Source organism: Mytilus californianus, unplaced genomic scaffold (assembly GCF_021869535.1).
Source record: "Mytilus californianus isolate M0D057914Y unplaced genomic scaffold, xbMytCali1.0.p SCAF_11, whole genome shotgun sequence".
NCBI lineage: Eukaryota > Metazoa > Mollusca > Bivalvia > Mytilida > Mytilidae > Mytilus > Mytilus californianus.
In genome coordinates this window covers 710,906-732,376 of record NW_026262593.1, presented here as the reverse complement: position 1 = coordinate 732,376, position 21,471 = coordinate 710,906, and the positions used below count along the sequence as shown (strand labels likewise).

At 35.7% G+C, this 21,471-nt stretch overlaps 1 protein-coding gene and 3 long non-coding RNA genes across 4 annotated transcripts in view; 1 reads left to right on the top strand and 3 right to left on the bottom strand.

The window, feature by feature from the left end:
* Positions 1 to 2,851: 2,851 nt before the first annotated feature.
* LOC127719325 (uncharacterized) lies at positions 2,852 to 4,618 on the bottom strand. The gene is made up of 2 exons (XR_007990227.1): positions 3,967 to 4,618; positions 2,852 to 3,805 (listed from the first exon to the last, which is right to left on the bottom strand). It is a non-coding gene; the product is annotated as an uncharacterized LOC127719325 (long non-coding RNA).
* Positions 4,619 to 6,269: 1,651 nt separating this feature from the next.
* Positions 6,270 to 21,471, bottom strand: part of LOC127720744 (E3 ubiquitin-protein ligase MIB2-like) — a 35,454-nt gene continuing 20,252 nt past the window's right edge. Inside the window, 6 exon segments of the mRNA XM_052227499.1 lie at positions 6,270 to 8,082; positions 14,589 to 14,831; positions 15,175 to 15,326; positions 16,334 to 16,413; positions 17,177 to 17,282; positions 20,193 to 20,316. Of these exon segments, the coding sequence (XP_052083459.1) occupies positions 7,662 to 8,082; positions 14,589 to 14,831; positions 15,175 to 15,326; positions 16,334 to 16,413; positions 17,177 to 17,282; positions 20,193 to 20,316 (1,126 nt within the window). The 3' untranslated portion in view covers positions 6,270 to 7,661.
* On the bottom strand, positions 9,295 to 10,091 carry LOC127719323 (uncharacterized). The gene is made up of 4 exons (XR_007990225.1): positions 10,032 to 10,091; positions 9,857 to 9,961; positions 9,585 to 9,619; positions 9,295 to 9,549 (listed from the first exon to the last, which is right to left on the bottom strand). It is a non-coding gene; the product is annotated as an uncharacterized LOC127719323 (long non-coding RNA).
* LOC127719324 (uncharacterized) lies at positions 9,704 to 10,812 on the top strand. Its single transcript, XR_007990226.1, has 3 exons — positions 9,704 to 9,720; positions 9,818 to 9,957; positions 10,550 to 10,812. It is a non-coding gene; the product is annotated as an uncharacterized LOC127719324 (long non-coding RNA).

Sequence of the window (21,471 nt, the reverse complement as noted above, 5' to 3'; positions counted from 1 at the left end):
TTGGTGTCAGCATAAGGTCTTCAACAATCGACACAATATGCAATAGTCTCGAGTCAGAAAAATACTCAAATTTTAAACCAACTGTCAAAGACTTCCCGTTATGACAAAAACATTCAGATAAAAAAAAAAACGCTCACAAGGTTCCTGAATATGCTAACCTATAAATAAACTGTTGACACAGAGACATGTCTCGCCTTTTTGTAATTTTGATAGTATATTGCAAATATTGAATCCAAATGACAATATTTAAACATGTAAACCAAATAACCTAATGGAAATGAGAAATGCCAATGCTTTTAAAACTGCATACCAATTACCATTGACTTATCACAAGTGGTTCCTTTTACAATAACCTGAACACAAACTATAATTTGTAAACAATGTAAAAACTTCAAAGTCAATGAACCATGCAGAGGGGTGGGGCCATATAACACCATGGAAAAGAGACTTGAAAATGCTAATACAACTGCATACCAAATATCATTGACTTAACATTAGCAGTTCCTCTTAAACTGATCTAATCACAAACTTAAAATGTAAACTATGCAAAACATTCAAAATCAATAAACATGACTGAAGGGGTGGAGCCAAATAATTTCCATGGAAATGAAATGTGCCAATGCTAATGCTTCAACATACCTAATATCATTGACCTACCACTAGAGGTTCCACTTAAACTGACCTAATCACCAACTAATACATGTAAAGAAAGCAAAAGTTTCAAAGTCAATAAACCATGACTGAGTTGAATAATCTCCATGGAAATGAGATGTGCCAATACTTATGGATTTACATACCAAATATCATTTACCTACCACTAGTGGTTCTTAAACTGACCTAATCACAAACTAATACATGCACAGTAAGCAAAAGTTTTAGGGGAGGAGCCAAATAATCTCCATGGAAATGAGATGTGCCAATGCTAATACAAATGCATGCAAAATATCATTGACCTACCACTTGTAGTCCACTATAAACTAGACCTAATCACAAACTAATTCATTGTTGACGACGCCGCCCCCACCAGAAACAGCATACCTGAGTCTCGCTTTTTGACTCCCTCAAGGCGAGACAAAAAGGAGTTGCTAGACAGTAAATTTAAACTGACATGAGGTCATGTGGCATAAAAAATGAGACAACTATCCATCAGTTCAAATGAGATAGATATAAGCAATTAAAGGTCACCATACGGAATTCAACAAAGTGAAAACACCTATTCTGTTTTAGTAAGCCATAAATGGCCCCCAAAGGAAAAATTTGACAGAATTCAAACAAGAAAACTTACAGTCCTAATTTATAACCATGCAATTTATGAAAAAAGACAAATATGACAGAAATTAACCAAGGACAATCACTGAAATAAAGGTGCCTGACTTAGGACAGGCACATATAGAATGTGGAGGAGTTATTATGTTTATGAGAACTCAACACTCCTAAGCAGGACAGCATAACGTAAGTACCAACTGTAACAAGAGAGCACACATTGAAATGTCTCGCCTGTTTCAGTTATGATTGAATTCATGTTGAAAGTCTGTAATATGAAAGTTTTACTACAAGTATCACATACACTTAACATTAACAATGATCCATGAAAATGAAGTCGCGATCAGATGAACCCTGCCAGACAGACATGTACACCTTATAATTATTCCATACACCAAATATATTCAATTTTTTATTTCAAGTAACTGATAAACTGACATAACCATAAAAACCTATCATTGTCCAATGAACCATGAAAATGAGGTAGAGGGCAGATGAAACCTGCCAGTCAGACATGTATACACCTTACAATCATTCCACTTTGAGATAACTTTTCTAATGTTTATTACTTCATTTTCTGTCTGTTGACAAGTTCATTTAGGGAAATTGTAATACACACAACTCAAACAACTTGCCCTTTTCCTACTTGATTACCTTTCTGACAAGTTATTTTAACCTTTAGGGAGCTACCATTTGATTTTATGGGGGGGGGGGGCTAGGATGAAATTTGAAAAAGAAGGCAGGACAGGAGTTTTGAGTAAAAACAAAGGACACAGATGGATTCATGACAAAATTGTGTTTTGGTGATGGTGATGTGTTTGTAGATCTTACTTTACTGAACATTCTTGCTCCTTACTATATTCTCTATCTATAATGAACTTGGCCCAGTAGTTACAGTGGAAAATATTTTGTAAAGATTTATGAAAATTGTAAAAAATTGACTATAAAGGGCAATAACTCCTTAAGGGGTCAATTGACAATTTTGGTCATGTTGACTTATTTGTAGAACTTACTTTGCTGTACATTATTGCTGTTTACAGTTTATCTCTATCTATAATAATATTCAAGATAAAATGCTCCGCTGGGGCGCAGCTTGATACGACCGCAGAGGTCGAACCCTGAACAGTTGGGGCAAGTATGGACACAACATTCAAGCTTGATACAGCACTGAATTTGGATTGTAATTAAATATTTGACACAGCATAGGTTTCTGACACAGAATGAAAGTGGTCTAAGAACTTAAAAATTTTCAATTTACCTATTCATACATGTGATGGACTGTGAAACTCAGATCAGGAGATTGGGAAATTTTGGTCAGGAGATTAGGACTCAGATCAGGAGGTTTTTAATCGACATTAATTTTGTTGTAAATGTAACCGTGTGCTGTAAAAATGGTCTTTTAAAGTGTGTTTTCTTCAACTTTCCAACCAATTTATTATGTTTATAGTACCCTTGTACTTATAAAGTTTCTCCATCTTTATATTCTACATGTTCAATCTAACATTGTTTTTTTCCAGTACGTTCTTTAAATTTTTTACTTCATATTCTATAAAACAATCATTGCAACCAGAACATTTGTTTAGCTGTCTGCAAATAGTTTTTATTTTTTTTTATTTTTTCTCTTGCAAATAGTTTTTATTTGCAAACTCAGAAATTCATTCTATCTGTAAAGTTAGGGTCATAGTTATTATATAAATTTCAATTTAAGCTTTAAAAGGAAGTATAGAATCCTCAAATAATTTTCAAATTATTATTTTTTTATTTGTCCTAAGACATTTAAAATCATTTAATAACCATCCTTTTATGATTATTTGTTCAATTTATATTTTATTTATATTCTTTTAAAAATTTTCATTATTAAAAGGAAAGTAACTTAAAACAGGATAAATCAAGGGAAGTAACCCAATAAATACACAGTTTTTGTTACACAACGGCAGTTAGCCTGAGGTAAAAATCGTTGCTTACCAGTATGTTTGACACCCAAGCTGACAAGTGAAGCCATATAATTATGCATGTTAATTGATTTACAGGTAAAATATAACTTCAGGTAATGTCAGTTACACCAGATGCCTGAGATGTTATGTTGGGCAGAAATTTTTCATTTAGAAAAATTTCATACACGGGATTTTTTCAACGGGAGGTCGGGAGGAGACCCCTGAAAACGGGATTATTGTACTCCCGTCAGGAGGTTCACATGTATGCCTATTCAAACCATATCATTATTATTTGCTTTTATATATAAATCAGAAATAACCAATTTAAAATGGAAAATGTTAAAGAAAAAAAAGGAAAAAAAAAATCCCCCCCCCCCATTTTTTGAACCCCCTTATGATTCATCGCCCCCAAACTCAATCCCAGCTTTCCCTTTGTGGTATGGTACCTTGCAGTACAATTTCAGAGAGATTCATACACTTGAACACAAGTTATTGTCTGGAAACTAGAAAAATGCTTGTTTTTTGGCCCCTTTTTGGCCCCAAATTCCTAAACGTTTAGGGCAATTACCCCCAAACTCAATTCCAGCTTTCCCTTTGTGATATGGAACCTTGCAGTACAATTTCATAAAGATCCATACACTTACAAACAAGTTATTGTCATGAAACTAGAAAAATGCTTGTTTTTTGCCCCTTTTTGGCCCCTAATTCCTAATATTTGGAGGAAATTACCCCAAAAATCAATCCCAGTATTCCCTTTGTGAAATGGAACCTTGTAGTACAATTTCATAAAGATCCATACACTTACAAACAAGTTATTGTCATGAAACTAGAAAAATGCTTGTTTTTTTGCCCCTTTTTGGCCCCTAATTCCTAATATTTGGAGGAAATTACCCCAAAAATCAATCCCAGTATTCCCTTTGTGATATGGAACCTTGTAGTACAATTTCATAAAGATCCATACACTTACAAACAAGTTATTGTCATGAAACTAGAAAAATGCTTGTTTTTTTGCCCCTTTTTGGCCCCTAATTCCTAAAATTTGGAGACAATTACCCCCAAAATCAATCCCAGCATTCCCTTTGTGATATGGAACCTTGTGGTACAATGTCAGAGAGATCCATACACTTACACACAAGTTATGTCTGGAAGTTACAAAAATGCTTATTTTTGGCCCCTTTTGGCCCCTAATTCCTTAACTGTTAGTACCATAACCCCCAAAATCAATCCCCACCTTCCTTTTGTGGTATTGAACCTTATGGTAAAATTTCAATGAGATCCATTCACTCAAACTAAAGTTAGAGTGCGAAAACTAATGTGTATTCGGACGACGACGCCGGACGACGACGACGACGCCAACGTCATACCAATATACGACCACAAAAATTTTTTTGCGGTCGTATAATAATAACCAAAAGCTGCAAAATTTTCTTAAAATTACCAATTCAGGGCAGCAACCCAACAACGTGTTGCCTGATTGGTCTGAAAATTTCAGGGCAGATAGATCTTGACCTGATAAACAATTTTACCCCGTGTCAGATTTGCTCTTAATGCTTTGGTTTCAGAGATATAAGCAAAAATCTACATTTTACCCCTATGTTCTATTTTTAGCCATGGCGGCCATCTTGGTTGGTTGGCCGGGTCACTGGACACTTTTTTTAAACTAGATACCCCAATGATGATTGTGGCCAAGTTTGGTTAAATTTGGCCAAGTAGTTTCAGAGGAGAAGATTTTTGTAAAAGTTAACGGACGACGGACACCAAGTGATGAGAAAAGCTCACTTGGCCCTATGGGCCAGGTGAGCTAATAAAAAGGCAGGACAGAGATTACAACTAAAAAAAAAATGCAGGACAAAATTTTTCATCCTAGCCCCATAAAAATCAAATGGTAGCTCCCTTATGTTGACATGCCAAGTGCTTCTGCCTCTTGTTTTGTAGAGATAATGTCTGTCATCTTATCACAGTATTTTATATTTCTTATATAATGATGAAGATCAATCCTTTCAGTGTGGGTTTTTCTCAGTGTTGAGGGCGGTACCACTTCCTTGGTCTCTGGTGGATAGGTGTGTAATTGGCAATCATACGACATTTCCTTATTTTTACATACTGTTGGGAGAATAACTCATTCAAAGGTGAATACATAATGCATTTGCAAATAAACTTGAATGAAATTAATGCCTAAAAGAGCATGCTCCAAATGTGAGAGCAACCTGAACAATCTAATCTTGAATGAAGTTAATGCCTGTAAAAGCATGCTCCAAATGTTAGAGCAACCTGTATATTCTAACCTTGAATGAAGTAAATACCTGTAAGAGCATGCTCCAATTGTGAGAGCAACCTATACAATCTAACCTTGAATGAAGTTAATGCCTGTAAGAGCATGCTCCAAATGTGAGAGCAACCTGTACAATCTAACCTTGAATGAAGTTAATGCCTGTAAGAGCATGCTCCAAATGTGACAGCAACCTGTACAATCTAACCTTGAATGAAGTTAATGCCTGTAAGAGCATTCTCCAAATGTTAGAGCAACCTGTACAATCTAACCTTGAATGAAGTTAACGCTTGTAAGAGCATGCTCCAAATGTGACAGCAATCTGTACAATCTGACATTGAATGAAGTTAATGCCTGTAAGAGCGTGCTCCAAATGTTACAGCAACCTATACAATCTGTAAGAGCATGTTCCAAATGCAAGAGCAAACTAAACACTCTAACCTTAAATGAAGTTAATGCCTGTAAGAGCATGCTCCAAATGTTACAGCAACCTATACAATCTGTAAGAGCATGTTCCAAATGTGAGAGCAACCTGTACAATCTAACCTTGAATGAAGTTAATGCCTGTAACAATCTCTTTCAGTTTGAGCCACATTTTTTTCCTAAAAAATCCTAAATTCTTTAGTGTTGTAGGAATCGATGATCCCATTTAATACATGCTGTGTTGTTAAACAAATGTCAAAAACTTAATGGTTCACTTTAATCACTTATTTCATCTTAGGTAATCTCACAGTTCTGTTACTCTAGAAATTTATGCTGATAATTTTCAAGTTTCCACTGAGGATCAATTCACAAAATTTCACTTACAGCAAAATATGTTTATTCCTATAAAAAGTCTACAGTATCTACTAATATTTTAAACATTCAAAATGTCATTAACAACCAAAAACATTAACACCTTCCTTAACAAACAAGTGTATTCTCATTATAAATAAAAAAAACCACATCAATTTGGTTATAATGGAATCATTCACTCATGTTTAACTATCAATACATACAATTATCGTGCATAATATCCTGTGAAGATAGTTTACATGGAAAAGAGTAACAATGCTACACTGACATCAGTGTCTGACATTGATATTGATACAATATATAAATTATCAATCTTCATAAAAACTTGTAGCAAATTTTGTCTGTTAACCCTTTCAAACTGAAATGATAGATTAGATTAAATGATAGATTAGATTAGCTATATCATATGAATTATAAACTTTTATTTACCAAGTTATATCTTAATTTTTAGCTGCATATCTATGTCAAAAAGAAAGTATAGTTCAGGGTGAAGAAATTACAAAAAATATCAGAAAATTCAAGAAGCATGTAAAATGTAATTGTATTCATTTGAGCATAAAATGTACATCAAGGTGACCTGCTGTTGTTGGGAGTGAAACGACAAGAAAACTTTGTCATTTTTCAAACATAACTACACAGTGATCAACACAAAATATCTCTAGACACCTTTTCCATTTAAGGATGTTTGCTCCACTTGTTCTTGAATTTTTGCCAGATTTTCGGAATCCTCTAGTTTTATCCATGTATTGTCACAAAAAAAATTTGCCCACTAACCCCTACTTTTCTTTTCATAATTTTATTACATATAGTTTAAAAAGCCATATTTGACAATCTTATAAAATCCTTGTTATTTTTTCATAGTTTTTGAAACAAAAAAGCCGCCAATGTTTAAAAGTATGAAAAATCTAGAGAGAATCATTTCCCGCCAAATTTTCAATGGCTTATATCTCGAACACAAGCACACGGACCCTTCATTTTTTTCTGCTTTTTTAGTTCCTTTATTTATATACTATCATTTTAGAACAATCATTTTAAAAGCTTGTTATTTTGAAACAGAGTAGCAAACATCCTTAAGCTGTTGTAGAAGAAGTAAATGATAATTGTTCTTCAGTTATAACCACAAATACCCTTTATATATTCAATGGTGTTTTAAATAAGTTACATGAAATAACTGATGAAATATTTCAATAAATACTACCATATATTGCATGACAATCAATCAAAATTATAAAAAAATATAAGCTGACATCACAAGATACTGACTCTTAGCAGGTATATGGTTCAGCCACCTCAACAACATTAACGCTGCAAATCTTGTTAAGGTTAAAGTTATGCATTTCTGGAATTTTTGGAAAAGTTGGGAAAAGCACAACACCACTTCCATAAATGGTTATAAAAGTTTATGTGTATTCAATAAGGTGTTCTGGGTAATATTGACTGTCATGGAAAGCACAATAAATTCTAGGGGTCTTCTCATTGTCAACACAACTATCAAACAATGGACCTGTTGGATTCTTGGTATCTTGTGGTGGTGGTCTTACATAGTCTGGTCTTCCAATACAAGTCTTCCCTGCTAATACCTTCACAAGGAACATGAATTTATGTCCGTTGTGATCAGCTTGGGCATACAAATCAGAATATTTAGCATCTGTGGCAAAGTAAGTACCTTTACCAAACAATGCACCTACACGACCTCCAGCAAGTCGAGGGTCTAAATTTTGTTCTGCAATAACATCCAGTTTATCTGGTGTTGTACCATGGAATAAGACTAGCTCATTGGCACATCCATTTCCATATGCATGCTCAAACTGCCTTTTTCTCCTGCAAAATAAAAAATGAAATTAAAGTTGCATTTAATCACACAACTGAAATATAAAGGTAAGACTAGTTTGTAAAAAGGGTAAACAATCACAAACATAAAATCCTTTCTTTTTGGACATTGCACAAAATTGTGTCTTTCTCTATTGATTATGAATATTCTGCAAGAAATCTACTCTGAAGTACAGCTACTGATATTAAGAGTGTTGGACACATGATTTCTTTATTGACTTAAAACTTGCCTGCTGTAACTGCAACCATTGTTTGATATCTTATTTATCGCTTGTACCTGCTTTTATGCTACCCATTGTATGACAGAATTCCCTGCTTTTATGCTACCCATTGTTTGACAGAAGTCACTGCTTTTATACTACCCATTGTATTACAGAGGTACCTGCTTTTATGCTACCCATTGTATGACAGAAGTCACTGCTTTTATACTACCCATTGTATTACAGAGGTACCTGCTTTTATGCTACCCATTGTATGACAGAGGTACCTGCTTTTGTAAGCGTATATATATACTTTCATTCCGCCGTGTATTTATTCCGGGTAACTGTTTTTCACTAGAGAATATTGGATGTAAATAGTGTGAAAGCGTCGATCTTGATATCGTTGTTTTGTTTATATTAGATCGGTTTATTGTTTACATAAATAAATGGGTTAAAATTAAAATGATTTTCAAGGAACCAGTTTAATTAATCTGAGTCAATCTGGTAAATAATATTGATGATGATGAGGAGGATATTTTTATAACTCAAAATACTTTATCAATGATCAGGACATTGAACTTGATACAAACCAAATTTAAAGAGCAGATTTGTTCTTACATAGTTTCAATTACAGAAGCATCTTTTGATAATGAAATAGAAGATATGATTAAATATCCAAAAAGCAAATACATAGAAAAACTTCGGCAATCCAATAAATATAAATATTACAATTAGTGACAATTTAAAAGCATATGATTTTATAGATTTGCCTAGAAAAATTATTTAAAACTCATTCGTTAATAAGCATTATTGAGTTATCGTGTGTTCAAAATGAGTACTAATCACTTCATCAATGAATGGATCTAAAGCACTAGTGTAATTAATCTCGCCAGGTATAAAATAACTAGTGCAATCATTCCAATACAAAATCACTAGTGTAATCATTCCTGGTTCAAAAACACTAGTGTGAACATTCCTTGGATGTAAACTCTCTAATTTTTACATAAATCAACTATGCAATTTTCAAATACACTAAAAACTATTAAGCCACATTTTATATATATTTCCCCTTTAAAAAAACCTTTTTAGAACCTTAAAATGACTGGTGGATCTTTTACACTGGACCCGGATAGAAAACCCTAGTGATTTTTTGTTGGTGGATAAAAATCACTGGGGATTTTCTTCCTCCGGATAAAGTACACTGGCGGAATCAAACCACTGTTACACTTTTATGCTACCCATTGTATTACAGAGGTCACTGCTTTTATGCTACCAATTGTATGACAGAGGTACCTGCTTTTATGCTACCCATTGTATGACAGAGGTCACTGCTTTTATGCTACCAATTGTATGACAGAGGTACCTGCTTTTATGCTACCCATTGTATGACAGAGGTACCTGCTTTTATGCTTCCCATTGTATGACAGAAGTCACTGCTTTTATGCTAACCATTTTATTACAGAGGTCACTGCTTTTATGCTACTTACAGAGGTCACTGATTTAATGCTACCCATTGTATTACAGAGGTCACTGCTTTTATACTACCCATTGTATTACAGAGGTACCTGCTTTTATGCTACCCATTGTATGACAGAGGTACCTGCTTTTATGCTACCCATTGTATGACAGAGGTCACTGCTTTTATGCTACCCATTGTATGACAGAGGTCACTGCTTTAATGCTACCCATTGTATGACAGAGGTCACTGCTTTTATGCTACCCATTGTATGATAGAGGTACCTGCTTTTATGCTACCCATTGTATTACAGAGGTACCTGCTTTTATGCTAACCATTGTATTACAGAGGTAACTGCTTTTATGCTACCCGTTGTATGACAGAAGTCACTGCTTTTATGCTACTTACAGAGGTCACTGCTTTAATGCTACCCATTGTATTACAGAGGTCACTGCTTTTATGCTACCCATTGTATTACAGAAGTCACTGCTTTTATACTACCCATTGTATTACAGAGGTAACTGCTTTTATGCTACCCGTTGTATGACAGAAGTCACTGCTTTTATACTACCCATTGTATTACAGAGGTAACTGCTTTTATACTACCCATTGTATTACAGAGGTAACTGCTTTTATACTACCCATTGTATTACAGAGGTAACTGCTTTTATGCTACCCATTGTATGACAGAAGTCACTGCTTTTAATTATTACTACCTATTGTATTAAAGAGGTAACTGCTTTTATGCTACCCATTGTATGTCAGAAGTCACTGCTTTTATACTACCCATTATATTACAGAGGTACCTGCTTTTATGCTACCCATTGTATGACAGAGGTCACTGCTTTTATGCTACCCATTGTATGACAGAGGTACCTGATTTTATGCTACCCATTGTATTACAGAGGTACCTGCTTTTATGCTAACCATTGTATTACAGAGGTCACTGCTTTTATGCTACTTACAGAGGTCACTGCTTTAATGCTACCCATTGTATTACAGAGGTCACTGCTTTTATGCTACCCATTGTATTACAGAAGTCACTGCTTTTATACTACCCATTGTATTACAGAGGTAACTGCTTTTATGCTTCCCGTTGTATGACAGAAGTCACTGCTTTTATACTACCCATTGTATTACAGAGGTAACTGCTTTTATACTACCCATTGTATTACAGAGGTAACTGCTTTTATACTACCCATTGTATTACAGAGGTAACTGCTTTTATGCTACCCATTGTATGACAGAAGTCACTGCTTTTAATTATTACTACCTATTGTATTAAAGAGGTAACTGCTTTTATGCTACCCATTGTATGTCAGAAGTCACTGCTTTTATACTACCCATTATATTACAGAGGTAACTGCTTTTATGCTACCCATTGTATGAGAGCTCACTGCTTTTATGCTACCCATTGTATGACAGAGGTAACTGTTGTTGATGGCAATTCATTCATAGTCTCTGTTAAATTTTTATCACATTTGTTTTTAGACTTGGGGTCACTTCAAGCTTGACATATGGTATAGACATCTGTTTATAGTTGAAGACTATATTGACCTGTAGATATTTTTTGTTATTTTTAACATTAGGTTGCTGTCTCTTTTACATATATACCTCACACATTTTAATCAACTTTGAAAAGATTTTCCAAAAGTCTCCATTTAAGATTGGCCAATACACCCTGAAGCCTACTACATTTATTATTCCCTACTATTGGTAAAGGCACATTAAATGAAGGATACATATATTATAGACTCTCTTTCTCCTGTTTCAAGCCTGATAAATATAATCTTTGTACTTTTACAAAAGAAGTAAATCTAAGTTAGGTCTTCATCTAATTTCCTCCTGTGTATGTATCAAAGAAAAGGAGTCCCTCTAAAAAGTATTAAATCAGATATATTGTTTTGCATTTAGTCTACACTTGCCCAAGACCAAAAAGAAAGAAAAACTAGAGGCTCTCAAGAGCCTGTGTCTCTCACCTGTATCTACTGTGTTTTTGGAAATCATGTAGGTTAAAATCATAATAAATAGTATTAGATACCCTAATAATGATTTAGGCCAAGTTTGGTTTAATTTGGCCCAGTAGTTAAATTAAAAGCAGGTCATCCTATTTTAATCTTACAATAGTTACTGAAGACCCCTTATCATTATTTAAATTAGTTTTCAAGTTGTGACCCTCTGAAATTGTTTTTTTTTACAATTTTCCCTTAGACATCTATAGTAAACCCCTATGTTCTATTTTTAGCCATGGCAGCCATGTTGGTTGGATGGCAGGGTCATTGGATACATTTTTCAATCAAGATACTCTATTTGGCCCAGTAGATTAAGTGGAGAAGATTTTTGTAAAAGATTACAAAAATTAACGAAAAATTGACTATAAAGGACAATAACTCCTTAAGGGGTCAATTGACAATTTTGGTCATATTGACTTATTTGTAGATCATACTTTTCTGAACATTATTGCTGTTTACAGTTTATCTCTATCTATAATAATATTCAAAATAATAACCAACTAGAGGCTCTCAAGAGCCTGTGTCACTCACCTGTATTTACTGATGCTTTGGAAATCATGTAAAATAAGGTTAAAATCATAATCAATAGTATTAGATATTAGATATTATAATGATATCTAAGATAACAAAAAACTGCAAAATTACTAAATCAGGGGCAGCAACCCAACAACTGGTTGTCGGATTTGTCTGAAAATTTCAGGGCAGATAAATCTTAATCTGATGAACATTTTTGCCACCTGTCAGATTTGCTCTAAATGCTTTAGTTTCAGAGATATTAACCAAGTTGGCCATGATGGTTGGAAGGCGGGGTCATCTGACAAATTTTTTAAACTAGATACCCTAATATTGATTATGGCCAAGTATGGTTAAATTTGTCTCAGTAGTTTCAGAGAAGAAGATTTTTTGTAGAAGATTACAAAAATTTAAGAAAAATTGTTAAAAATTGACTATAAAGGGCAATAACTCCTAAAGGGGTCGACTGACAATTTTGGTCATGACAACTTATTTGTAGATCTTACTTTGCTGAACATTATTGCTGTTTACAGTTTATCTCTATCTATCATAATATTCAAGATAATAACCAAAAACTGCAAAATTTCCTTAAAATTACCAATTCAGGGGCAGCAACCCAACAACAGGTTGCCAGATTTGTCTGAACATTTCAGGGCAGATAGATCTTGACCTGATAATCAGTTTTACCCTCTGTCAGATTTACTCTAAATGCTTTGGTTTCAGAGATATAAGCCAAAATCTACATTTTACCCCTATGTTCTATTTTAGGGCAATTACCCCCAAACTCAAACCCAGCTTTCCCTTTGTGATATGGAACCTTGTAGTACAATTTCATAAAGATCCATACTTTTACACACAAGTTATTGTCCTGAAACTAGAAAACGCTTGTTTTTTACCCCTTTTTGGCCCCTAATTCATAAAATTTGGAGGCAATTACCCCAAAAATCAATCCCAGCCTTCCCTTTGTGGTATGGTACCTTGCAGTACAATTTTAGAGAGATCCATACACTTGAACACAAGTTATTGTCTGGAAACTAGAAAAATGCTTATTTTTGGCCCCTTTTTGGCCCCTTATTCCTAAACATTTTGGGCAATTACCCCCAAACTCAATTCCAGCTTTCCCTTTGTGATATGGAACCTTGTAGTACAATTTCAGAAAGATCCATACACTTACATACAAGTTATTGTCATGAAACTAGAAAAATGATTGTTTTTGGCCCTTTTTTTGGCCCCTAATTCCTAAAATTTTGAGGCAATTACCCCCAAAATCAATCCCAATATTCCCTTTGTGATATGGAACCTTGTGGTACAATGTCCGAGGGATCCATACACTAACACACAAGTTATTGTCTGGAAGTTACAAAAATGCTTATTTTTGGCCCCTTTTTGGCCCTTAATTCCTTAACTGTTGGTACCATAACCCCCAAAATCAATCCCTACCTGCCTTTTGTGGTATTGAACCTCATGAAAACAAGAAATTAGCCAAAATTGTAATTTTAGGGCAATAACTCCCTAAGGAGTGATCTGATAATTTTGATGAAATAGGAAGGCAGTAGATCTTGACATTTTAAGCATTTCTGTCCCTTCAGAATTTCTCTACCTATTATGGTTTTCAAGATATAAGATAAAAGAGATTCGAAGGATACCAAAGGATAGTCAAACTCTGAAGTCAAAAACAAACTGACAATGGCATTGCAAAAATAAAAAATCGACCAAAAGACAAACAACACTCTATAAAACACAACTTATAAAAATAAAGACTGAGCAAAACAAAACACACCAAAAACTGGTGGTGATCTCAGGTGCTTAGCAAGGAAGTAATTTTTTTTTACCCTTATGTTCTACATTGGGAAATAAACAACGAATGTGTCAATGGGGAATAGATGACCCCACTTGTAAATATATGGCAAATTCAGCAATCTATCCATTTACAAAGGGACATAACTTGAAAAAGTTGAAAGTAACGCCACCTAACTTGATCTGTGTTTGGTGGTAATGAGCATTGTGTATAAGTTTCATAACATTAATTTGGTTTAGACAAAGTTAAGTTAAAGTGATGAAACAAGAAATTCAGCAATTTTTCCATCTATAATGGTACATAACACAAGAACAGTAAGAGTGACACTGGTCACCCAAATTCGAACTTGATCTGTGTTTTGTGGTAATAAGCATTGTGTACAAGTCTCATAACATTTGATGGAGAAAAAATTAAAGAACGTAAACCAATTTTTGACAGACAGACAAACCAACACACAGAGTGATTCCAATATAATCCCAAAAACTTGTTTGCATGGGCTATAATAAAGTTATACTTACAAGTAATACATTTCCCATAGAAACATATTTTGCATCCTATGGATTGATACAATTCTTGCTTGAGGTAGGGTCTTCTCAAACTGATTTCTTACATTGTCAAATTCTATCTGCATGATACCACCTTTTGTTGGACCAATTGAAATTTTCAACACTGTTTCCCCTTGCATGTCTGTCCAATTAGAGGGAGCTGGAATACCTTTAGCAGTTGTGGCAAACGTTTTCTTTTTTGCTCTCTTAGCTAACCTAAAATAGAAAGCAGCAGTTCACACTATGCTTTTTAAAGGTCTTGAAATTAAAAGTAAATAGTTGTCAGCCATCTTTTTCAAATCAAACTATAATTTTACATTGGAGGAAAAGGTTAACATTGTCTCTTGAGTAGCTCGAACAAACAATACAAATATGACATGTGTCAAACATTAAAGACTGTATAGAGGCCTTTTTTTATGTCTGTTTACCTTGTATTGTTGGGTTGTTGCCTTATAAAAGTAACTAATGTTTTATACATAGAGATCGTAGGTTAACATTTGCAGTCTCACATAGAAATTCTAACAGCAAAATTTAATTCTCTAAATTTGTATAAACTCACGTTCTCATGAAATGTCTGACCATTTCATCATTAGCAAAGTCTAATGGTGTCTTCCCTTCTTCATTCTTAATTTCTATATTTGCTCCACTTTCTATCAGTGAACATATGATAGCTGTATCTTGACTGCTACTGGCTGCCTTGTCTAATGCAACCTGAAATTAAAATATCAGGAATTATATACAGATAATAACTGGCTGTACCTATGTCACATGTAACTTAGAGTTTGGAATCATTTTTGTTGAACTGTGCTACATATAATTCATCCCTTAGCCTCCAGTTTCCTAGACCCCTGCCATAAGTTATTTAAGTTATCTTTAATAGTGCTAATTATTACTGTTTGTCCTCAGTTTGTCTTAGAACTTGACCTAAGGTTAAACCTTATCCATATGTAACCAACAGCTTGACTTAAGTTTTTCTTGACCTGTGCCACATGAAATAATATCTTGACCAAAGTTTTTCTTCACTACTTATGACATATGTCACTTACCACTTAACCAGTGCCACATGTAACTTTTACCTTCCCTCAAGTTTTCTTGACCTTTGCCCATATGTTACTTACCGTTTGACCTAAACTTTTCTTGACCTATGCCACATGTTACTTACAGCTTGACCTATGCCACATGTAGCTTACAACTTGACCTGAATTTTTCTTGACCTATGACACATGTAACTTTCACCTTCACATATGTTTTTTTTTACCTGTGCCATATCTCACTTACCCCTTTACCTAAGTTTTTCTTGACCTATGACACATCTAATTTTCACCTTCACATAGGTTTTTCTTGACCTATGACACATCTAATTTTCACCTTCACATAGGTTTGTCTTGACCTGTGCCACATGTAACTTGCCGCTTGGCCTAAGTTTTTCTTGACCTGTGCCACATGTAACTTACCGCTTGGCCTAAGTTTTTCTTGACCTGTGCCACATCTAATTTTCACCTTCGCATAGGTTTTTCTTGACCTGTGCCACATGTAACTTACCGCTTGGCCTAAGTTTTTCTTGACCTGTGCCACATCTAATTTTCACCTTCACATAGGTTTTTCTTGACCTGTGCCACATGTAACTTACTGCTTGGCCTAAGTTTTTCTTGACCTGTGCCACATCTAATTTTCACCTTCGCATAGGTTTTTCTTGACCTGTGCCACATGTAACTTACCGCTTGGCCTAAGTTTTTCTTGACCTGTGCCACATGTAGAGCTGTATTACCACTACTATCTTGAGCATTGACGTCACAGCCTACAATATAAGTTTAACATAAAAATACCACACAATAATTATCAAACATATATAGAACCAGAGGAGTTGCTTAGGAATAAATGTATCCAGCAGAGTTCAGTGCAGCTACCATAATTTCAAGTATTATATGGTAAACTTGAGGTTAAAAGTTTAAGAAGCCAACATATAAAAACAGCGGATGCAATAAAATCAAGAAGATAAAATAACACCTATATAGTGATCCTCTCTCTTCTTAAATCCCAGATTTTTGTCATCCCTTTATAACTCCTCCCTTCTATTTGAATCAGTCACAGGTTGTCTACTCTCATCAGCATTAACTTCTCCTTAATTATTCTTTCAGCTTTAGTCCTGATGAAGAGATAACTAAAAAAACTTTCTCAAAAATGCAACTAGCTCTATGAATCAGATGTAAGACTCACCAACAGTTATCAGTAATTCCATGGTTTTCTTTTTGCCTTGAGAAACAGCTAATTCTATACATTGTTCTGGCCCTCTCCCCATCCTTCCCCCCTGATTCAGACATTAAACACTCACCAACAGTTATCAGTAATTCCATGGTTTTCTTTTTGCCTTGAGAAACAGCTAATTCTATACATTGTTCTGGCCCTCTCCCCATCCTTCCCCCCTGATTCAGACATTAAACACTCACCAACAGTTATCAGTAATTCCATGGTTTTCTTTTTGCCTTGAGAAACAGCTAATTCTATACATTGTTCTTGCCCTCTCCCCCATCCTTCCCCCCTGATTCAGACATAACACTCACCAACAGTTATCAGTAATTCCATGGTTTTCTTTTTGCCTTGAGAAACAGCCAATATTAAAGGTGTCCTCTTCATACTGTCTCTAATGTTCATGTCTGCTTTACCTTTCTGTAAAGATCATTAAAACAATGTTTAATTGTTCCTTTGATTGATTGTAAGCCAAGATATTATTTTCATAAAAATTCTATTTATAACTATTGTTTGCTAACTGTCTAGTGGTAGAATTAGAAAATGGACAACAAGACCTAGAAATTACTTGTTACTTTTTAGCAGAAAAGGGCTTTTGAAAGATGAGACAATATGCTTCAATTTTATTCATCTTTCAATTGAGTTTAAGTAGTATTCCCGGATTAATTTTACAACTGAGGTTTTTAAAGGTCTTTCTTTAAGGTGAGCATACATAAATTTTTGGTAAATAAATTGTATCTACAGTAATCCTACTTACAGACTGGAGAACACTGGCAATCTCCACTTGATCATTAGCGGCAGACAGAAGAAAACAGGCCTAACCCTAACCCTAATCTACAGTACTTACAGACTGAAGAACACTGGCAATCTCCAATCAATCATTAGCGGCAGACAGAAGAATACAGGCCTAACCCTAACCCTAATGTACAGTACTTACAGACTGAAGAACACTGGCAATCTCCACTCGATCATTAGCGGCAGACTGAATAATACTGGCCTAACCCTAATCCTAATCTACAGTACTTACAGACTGGAGAACACTGGCAATCTCCACTCGATCATTAGCAGCAGACAGAAGAAAACAGGCCTAACCCTAACCCTAATCTACAGTACTTACAGACTGGAGAACACTGGCAATCTCCACTCGATCATTAGCGGCAGACAGAAGAAAACAGGCCTAACCCTAACCCTAATCTACAGTACTTACAGACTGAAGAATACTGGCAATCCCCAGTCGATCATTAGCGGCAGACAGAAGAAAACAGGCCTAACCCTAACCCTAATCTACAGTACTTACAGACTGAAGAATACTGGCAATCCCCAGTCGATCATAAGCGGCAGACAGAAGAATACAGGCCTAACCCTAACCCTAATCTACAGTACTTACAGACTGAAGAATACTGGCAATCTTCACTCGATCATTAGCGGCAGACAGAAGAAAACAGGCCTAACCCTAACCCTAATCTACAGTACTTACAGACTGGAGAACACTGGCAATCTCCACTCGATCATTAGTGGCAGACAGAAGAAAACAGGCCTAACCCTAACCCTAATCTACAGTACTTACAGACTGAAGAATACAGGCCTAACCCTAACCCTAATCTACAGTACTTACAGACTGAAGAATACTGGCAATCTCCAGTCGATCATTAGCGGCAGACAGAAGAATACTGGCCTAACCCTAACCCTAGTCTACAGTACTTACAGACTGGAGAACACTGGCAATCTCCACTCGATCATTAGCGGCAGACTGAAGAATACTGGCCTAACCCTAACCCTAATCTACAGTACTTACAGACTGAAGAATACTGGCAATCCCCAGTCGATCATTAGCCGCAGACTGAAGAATACTGGCCTAACCCTAACCCTAGTCTACAGTACTTACAGACTGAAGAATACTGGCAATCTCCACTCGATCATTAGCGGCAGACAGAAGAAAACAGGCCTAACCCTAACCCTAATCTACAGTACTTACAGACTGAAGAATACTGGCAATCCCCAGTCGATCATTAGCGGCAGACTGAAGAATACTGGCCTAACCCTAACCCTAATCTACAGTACTTACAGACTGGAGAACACTGGCAATCTCCACTCGATCATTAGCGGCAGACAGAAGAAAACAGGCCTAACCCTAACCCTAATCTACAGTACTTACAGACTGGAGAACACTCGCAATCTCCACTCGATCATTAGTGGCAGACAGAAGAAAACAGGCCTAACCCTAACCCTAATCTACAGTACTTACAGACTGAATAATACTGGCAATCCCCAGTCGATCATTAGCGGCAGACTGAAGAATACTGGCCTAACCCTAACCCTAATCTACAGTACTTACAGACTGGAGAACACTGGCAATCTGCACTTGATCATTAGCGGCAGACAGAAGAAAACAGGCCTAACCCTAACCCTAATCTACAGTACTTACAGACTGAAGAATACAGGCCTAACCCTAACCCTAATCTACAGTACTTACAGACTGAAGAATACTGGCAATCTCCAGTCGATCATTAGCGGCAGACAGAAGAATACTGGCCTAACCCTAACCCTAGTCTACAGTACTTACAGACTGGAGAACACTGGCAATCTCCACTCGATCATTAGCGGCAGACTGAAGAATACTGGCCTAACCCTAAACCTAATCTACAGTACTTACAGACTGAAGAATACTGGCAATCCCCAGTCGATCATTAGCGGCAGACTGAAGAATACTGGCCTAACCCTAACCCTAGTCTACAGTACTTACAGACTGAAGAATACTGGCAATCTCCACTCGATCATTAGCGGCAGACAGAAGAAAACAGGCCTAACCCTAACCCTAATCTACAGTACTTACAGACTGAAGAATACTGGCAATCCCCAGTCGATCATTAGCGGCAGACTGAAGAATACTGGCCTAACCCTAACCCTAATCTACAGTACTTACAGACTGGAGAACACTGGCAATCTCCACTCGATCATTAGCGGCAGACAGAAGAAAACAGGCCTAACCCTAACCCTAATCTACAGTACTTACAGACTGGAGAACACTGGCAATCTCCACTCGATCATTAGTGGCAGACAGAAGAAAACAGGCCTAACCCTAACCCTAATCTACAGTACTACAGACTGAATAATACTGGCAATCCCCAGTCGATCATTAGCGGCAGACTGAAGAATACTGGCCTAACCCTAACCCTAATCTACAGTACTTACAGACTGGAGAACACTGGCAATCTCCACTTGATCATTAGCGGCAGACAGAAGAAAACAGGCCTAACCCTAACCCTAATCTACAGTACTTACAGACTGAAGAATACAGGCCTAACCCTAACCCTAATCTACAGTACTTACAGACTGAAGAATACTGGCAATCTCCACTCGATCATTAGCGGCAGCTATATGCATGGCTGTACTACCATCTTTCATCTTGGAATCCACACAGGTTTTATCATTGCTTATTATTATCTCCACAGAGCTGTCAACAGAAATACATCTTATCAATTTTGGCCAAGCAGTTTCAGACAAGATGAAAATGGGAAAATTTATGGGGGACAGACACCAAGTGATGGTAACAAAAACTGTTTTAGTAAACATGGATTTAAATTCAATCTTTTAACAAGAGTGCACACGCTGAAATGTCTCGCCTTCTTTATTAATCATTGATATTATGTTGATAGTCCTAAATATAAAGCTTTATTACAACTGTCACATAAACTTAACATTAACCAAGTAAACTAAACATTGACCAATGAACCATGAAAATGAGGTCAAGGTCAGATGAACCATGCTAGGCAGTCATGTATAGCTAACAATTCTTCCATACAACAAATATAGTTGACCTATTGCTTATAGTTTAAGAAAAACAGACCAAAACACAAAAACTTAACACTGAGCAATGAACCTTGAAAATGAGGTCAAGGTCAAATAAAACCTGCGTGACTGACATATAGATCATAAAATATTTCCATACACCAAATATAGTTGAACTATTGCATATAGTATTAGAAAAAAAGACCAAAACTCAAAAACTTAACTTTGACCACTGATCCATGAACATGAGGTCAAGGTCAGATGACACCTGCCAGCTAGACATGTACACCTTACAATCATTCCTTACACCAAATATAGTTGACCTATTGCATTCAGTATGAGAAAAACAGACCAAAACACAAAAACTTAACACTGAGCAATGAACCTTGAAAATGAGGTCAAGGTCAAATAAAACCTGCGTGACTGACATATAGATCATAAAATATTTCCATACACCAAATATAGTTGAACTATTGCATATAGTATTAGAAAAAAAGACCAAAACTCAAAAACTTAACTTTGACCACTGAACCATGAAAATGAGGTCAAGGTCAGATGACACCTGCCAGCTAGACATGTACACCTTACAATCATTCCATACACCATTTATAGTTGACCTATTGCATATAGTATTAGAAAAAAAGACCAAAACTCAAAAACTTAACTTTGACCACTGAACCATGAAAATGAGGTCAAGGTCACATGACACCTACTAGTTGGACATGTACACCTTACAATCATTCCATATACCAAATATAGTAGACCTACTGCTTATAGTATCTGATATATGGACTTGACCACGAAAACTTAACCCGGTTCA